Source organism: Salvelinus namaycush, chromosome 24 (assembly GCF_016432855.1).
Source record: "Salvelinus namaycush isolate Seneca chromosome 24, SaNama_1.0, whole genome shotgun sequence".
NCBI classification, from domain to species: domain Eukaryota; kingdom Metazoa; phylum Chordata; class Actinopteri; order Salmoniformes; family Salmonidae; genus Salvelinus; species Salvelinus namaycush.
The window spans coordinates 267,182-273,181 of NC_052330.1; the positions used below are offsets into that span (position 1 = coordinate 267,182).

General features: G+C 40.4%; 1 protein-coding gene across 1 annotated transcript in view; it reads right to left on the bottom strand.

The window, feature by feature from the left end:
• Nucleotides 1–5,380, bottom strand: part of LOC120019577 (ectonucleotide pyrophosphatase/phosphodiesterase family member 1-like) — a 67,363-nt gene extending 61,983 nt beyond the window's left edge. The window contains exon 1 of the mRNA XM_038962886.1: nucleotides 5,089–5,380. Coding sequence (XP_038818814.1) covers nucleotides 5,089–5,223 — 135 coding nt within the window. The 5' untranslated portion in view covers nucleotides 5,224–5,380. The remainder of the gene's footprint in view (nucleotides 1–5,088) is intronic.
• Nucleotides 5,381–6,000: the final 620 nt, after the last annotated feature.

The following is a 6,000-nucleotide window of genomic DNA, read 5'->3' on the forward strand; positions in this document are numbered from 1 at the left end:
TGAACAACCCACCAACTGGTAATTACTAGTGGGATACTAGTCTATCATCCTGAGTTCCCACTTCTCCGACATGCTGACCTCTGATGTCACGTACTAAGGAAATTACCTTGAACAGCCTTTTCTGCAATTAAATGCAACAAAACATTTATAAAAATAAAAATTTTAACACTATAACTTGTTTACAAGCATGATAGCTTTTAGTTTATGGTTTATGCAGCTTGTTGGCCATTAGCCAATCTGCATTTCTCGACGAGTTCAAAGCACGTGAATGCATCCAACTTGTATTTACGACTTCAGAACTTGTAAATTTCCACCTCCCACTTGATTACGAACAGAGGATATTAGAGGTCGACCGATTAATCGGAATGGCCGATTAATTAGGGCCGATTTCAAGTTTTCATAACAATCGGAAATCGTTTTTTTACACCTTTATTTAACTAGGCAAGTCAGTTAAGAACACATTCTTATTTTCAATGACGGCCTAGTAAACGGTGGGTTAACTGCCTCGTTCAGGGGCAGAACGACAGATTTTTACCTTGTCAGCTCGGGGGATTCAATCTTGCAACCTCACAGTTAACTAGTCCAACGCTCTAACCACCTGAGTACATTGCACTCCACGAGGAGCCTGCCTGTTACGCGAATGCAGTAGAAGCAGAGGTAAGTTGCTAGCTAGCATTAAACTTATCTTATAAAAAACAATCAATCAATCAATCATAATCACTAGTTAACTACACATGGTTGATGATATTACTAGTTTATCTAGGGTGTCCTGCTTTGCATATAACCAACCCTGTGCGTATCGTTGCTCCAATGCCTTTCTTAAAATCAATACACAGAGTTATATATTTTTAAACCTGCATATTTAGCTAAAAGAAATCCAGGTTAGCAGGCAATATTAACCAGGTGAAATGATGTCACTTCTCTTGCGTTCATTGAACGCAGAGTCAGTGTATATGCAACAGTTTGGGCCGCCTAATTTTCCAGAATTTTACGTAATTATGACAACATTGAAGGTTGTGCAATGTAACAGGAATATTTAGACTTATGGATGCCACCCGTTAGATAAAATACGGAATGGTTCCGTATTTCACTGAAAGAATAAACGTCTTGTTTTCGAGATGATAGTTTCCGGATTCGACCATATTTATGACCTAACGCTCGTATTTCTGTGTGTTATTATGTTATAACTAAGTCTATGATTTGATAGAGCAGTCTGACTGAGCGGTGGTAGGCAGCAGCAGGCTCGTAAGCACTTTCCTGCGTTTTGCCAGAAGCTCTTCGCTGTGCTTCCAAGCCTATCAACTCCCGAGATTAGGCTGGTGTAACCAATGTGAAATGGCTAGCTAGTTAGCGGGGTGCGCGCTAATAGCGTTTCAAACGTCACTCGCTCTGAGACTTGGAGTAGTTATTCCCCTTGCTCTGCATGGGTAACGCTGCTTCAGGGTGGCTGTTGTCGTTGTGTTCCTGGTTCGAGCCCAGGTAGGAGCGAGGAGAGGGATGGAAGCTATACTGTTACACTGGCAATACTAAAGTGCCTATAAGAACATCCAATAGTCAAAGGTTAAATGAAATACAAATGGTATAGAGAGAAATAGTCCTATAATAACTACAACCTAAAACTTCTTACCTGGGAATATTGAAGACTCATGTTAAAAGGAACCACCAGCTTTCATATGTTCTCATGTTCTGAGCAAGGAACTCAAACGTTAGCTTTCTTACATGGCACATATTGCACTTTTACTTTCTTCTCCAACACTTTGATTTTGCATTATTTAAACCAAATTGAACATGGTTCATTATTTATTTGAGGCTAAATTGATTTTATTGATGTATTATATGAAGTTAAAATAAGTGTTCATTCAGTATTGTTGTAATTGTCATTATTACAAATAAAATAAAATATATATATATTTTTTTTAAAATAAAAATCGGCCGATTAATCGGTATCGGCTTTTTTGGTCCTCCAATAAATCGGTATCGGCGTTGAAAAATCATAATCGGTCGATGCAAAACTACTTGTTTAATGTTATATTTATGTTGGTAATCAGTTTATATAAGTAACTTCATTGAGTTACACAATCAAGTTAGGATACTTTAGGATGAAGTGCGAAAATGCTAATATGAGTACCATTGACTTGCATTGGATTGTGCCACAAATGCAATAAAGTTAGCATTTAAATCAGTGGCCAGGTAAACATATTGCTGTCATACCTTCTCCATAGACTGCTTACAAAGTAGTGAACTATCCCTTTAAAAAAGGCCCAGTTGAGTCAAAAACGTGATTTTTCTGTGTTTTATATATGTTTCCACATTATGAGGTTGGAATAATACTGTGAAGTTATGAAAATGATTAAGTGTAATATTATTTTTTTTTAAGACCGCCTGAAATTTCAGCTTGTTTTGGTGGGATGGAGTTTTGGCCTGCCTGGTGTAAATTAGTTAAAAGGCCAATAAGAAAGAGAGTTCAAAACCTCTCTGCCAATAACAGCTAGTTTTCAGTTTCCCCTCCCCACTCAGACCACCCCCAGAAGTGTCCTTTTTGTCCATGCCAAACTTGGTGCAAAACGAATCCCACCGTACCTTCTCCACTATGCAATCTGGTTTCCGAGTTGGTCATGGGTGTACCTCAGCCACGCTCAAGGTCCTAAACGATATCATAACCGCCATCGATAAAAGACAGTACAGTCTTCATCGACCTGGCCAAGGCTTTCAACTCTGTCAATCACTGCATTCTTATCGGCAGACTCAATAGCCTTGGTTTCTCAAATGACCGCCTCGCCTGGTTCACCAACTACTTCTCAGATAGAGTTAAGTGTGTCAAATCGGAGGGCCTGTTGTCCAGACCTCTGGCAGTCTCTATGGGGGTGCCACAGGGTTAAATTCTCGGGCCTACTCCTTTCTCTGTATATATATCAATGATGTTGCTCTTGCTGCTGGTGATTCTCTGATCCACTTCTACGCAGATGACACCATTCTGTATACATCTGGCCCTTCTTTGGACACTGTTAACAAACCTCCAGACGAGCTTCAATGCCATACAACACTCCTTCCGTGGCCTCCAAATGCTTTTAAATGCTAGTAAAACTAAATGCTTGCTCTTCAACCGATTGCTGGCAGCACCTGCCTGCCCGACTAGCATCACTACTCGGACGGTTCTGACTTAGAATATGTGGAAAACTACAAATACCTAGTTAGACTGTAAACTCTCCTTCCAGACTCACATTAATAAGCATCTCCAATCCAAAATTAAATCTAGAATCGGCTTCCTATTTTGCAAACAATGCCTCCTTCACTCATGCTGCCAAACATACCCTCGTAAAACTGACTATACTACCGATCCTTGACTTTGGCGATGTCATTTACAAAATAGCCTCCAACACTCTACACAGAAAACTGGATGTAGTATATCACAGTGCCATCCGTTTTGTCACCAAAGCCCCATATACTACCCACCACTGCGACCTGTATGCTCATTGGCTGGCCCTCGCTACATATTCGTCGCCAAACCCACTGGCTCCAGGTCATCTATAAGTCTTTGCTAGGTAAAGCCCCACCTTATCTCAGCTCACTGGTTACCATAGCAACACCCACCCACAGCACACGCTCCAGCAGGTATATTTCACTGGTCATCCCCAAAGCAAACACCTCCGTTGGCCGCCTTTCCTTCCAGTTCTCTGCTGCCAATGACTGGAACGAATTGCAAAAATAACTGAAGCTGGAGACTTATATCTCCCTCTCTAACTTTAAGCATCAGCTGTCAGAGCAGCTTACTGATCACTGTACCTGTACACAGCCAATCTGTAAATAGCACACCCAACTACCTCATCCCCAAATTGTTATATTTTTGCACTCCAGTATCACCACTTGCACATTATCATCTGCACATCTATCACTCCAGTGTTAATGCTAAATTGTAAGTAATCGTCTCTATGGACTATTTATTGCCTTACCTCCCTAATCTTCTACATTTGCAACCACTGTACATAGTTTTTTTCAGATTGTGTTATTGACTGTACGTTTGTTTATGTGTAACTGTGTTGTATTTTGTCGCACTGCTTTGCTTTATCTTGGCCAGGTCACAGTTGTAAATGAGAACTTGTTCTCAACTGGCCTACCTGGTTACATAAAAGGGGAAATAAAAAATAAATAAAAACCACGCCCATGAGTAACCTAGCAACATTCAAAGCCATGCTGGTTGGTCAGAGTTTGGACGTTCCCTGTGACGAAGTGAGAGGGAGTTTGCTCGTGCCTGCTATGAACTGCAGTTTCACGGCCTCGTTTAGAATTAGCTAAACGAAAGGCAAGCGACTGTAGATAGCTAACATTACATGATTCTCAGTAATAGTGAATCAATGGAGCTAGCTTTGCCCATTCAGCTAGAGCTAGCTACGCAGCATATTTTAGTTGCCAACTAGAAGAAATGTCATGTAGCTAAGTATCCCAATAGTCCTTTCGTAAACACCTAGATAACCGCACTAAGCTAACGCTAGACAACGCAAAATACTAGATAGCATCAGCCCAACCGGCGTTGTAAAATAGCGAAAACATTAGTTATAATTCCGTTTACTTACCTCCAAAAACAATGCAGCTATCCATCTGGTCAGTCAGGCTCGCTGCAATCACTCACGAAAAAAAGCTACATAGTTTAATGCAACTTCATATCCAGATTCGGGAAAATGCAAGGTATGGATGGCAGTGTTTTGTTTTGGAGATTCCGTCTCTATAGCATTCTTTCTTCTCTCACACACCTTTAATTCTCACAGGGAACAACCGAACTCTGACCAGTCAGCGGGGCTTTGAAAGTTGCTAGCTTTCTTATGGGCATGGTTTCGCAACAAGTTTGGCTGGATAAAAACCGATGCCCCCCAGACAGTCCTAGCGAAATTCTTGCTTGAGAAATTGCTCTTTGCTAACAAGTTATGTTTATTAACCTTTTTAAATTGAAAAACAAATCACAGTAAGTTGCTTAATTGTTACCTAGAAATGATTTGGATTTTAAGATAAAGGCTGCATTGGACCTTGAAGTAATAATTCAATAGCCTATACAATTAGATTACAGTAACGACAAGTTACAATAATGCCACTCACCACAACGAGTACCATGCGGTTGTTCGACCTCTTGTGGACCTGTCCACTGTGTCTCATCTGATTGTCTCGACCAGGTGAACCTAGTAAATTGGCAGCATGCTCAGTCGAATGTTCATCCCCTTTGGATATTTCCATTCTGCAGCGTTGGTCACGACAGTTTTTTTCCCCAGGAGTTTGTCACCGAAATTATTTGCCGTTTTAAGAGAATAATCTGGTCCCCTTTTTGCCTTCAGATTTTGTAGGTCTCAATGAAGAACCGCCTTCTTTTTATCTTGACTCTCAAAGTTTGTATTGTAATTCTTTCACCATGTGCAGCCAGCTGAGCCAGGGTGAAATAGGGTATTGGAGTAGTAGCCTATAATAGTCAAGTGTGAGCCAAGACCACGCGCGCTCAAGTCTGCCCTCTTCACGCTACCCTCACGCTAGAGGAAATATCTAAAATAGACGCCACCATACATATTTAGAGCTAAAGTTGCAACAAGTGTGTTGTTGTTTTCAACCAGAACATGTAATATTACATGAATTTAGTATACAATAATAACTGCCCAGATAACACATTTTGTTTCTAAGAACATTCTTGGAACGTTCCCTGAACGTTGCACCAATGTTCCCTAAGGGTTTAATGCTATTTGAACGCTCTCTTTCGGTTGTATGAAGGTAATGGGGAACGTTCTCTGAAGGTTATAAAGTTGGAAACGTTCTCTGACGGTTACAAAGTTGGGATCACACACACCCAGGATTACACAATTAAATATGAACAATTAACATAATTATAATTTCAGTCATCAATTTGTTTTATAAAACGGGTTCGAAGAAATCTACTATCTGATTGGCACACACACACGCTGGCACAATTAAATATGAACAGTTAGTTCTGATATTTATTCTCCGTAATACCAATTTACCCCACTG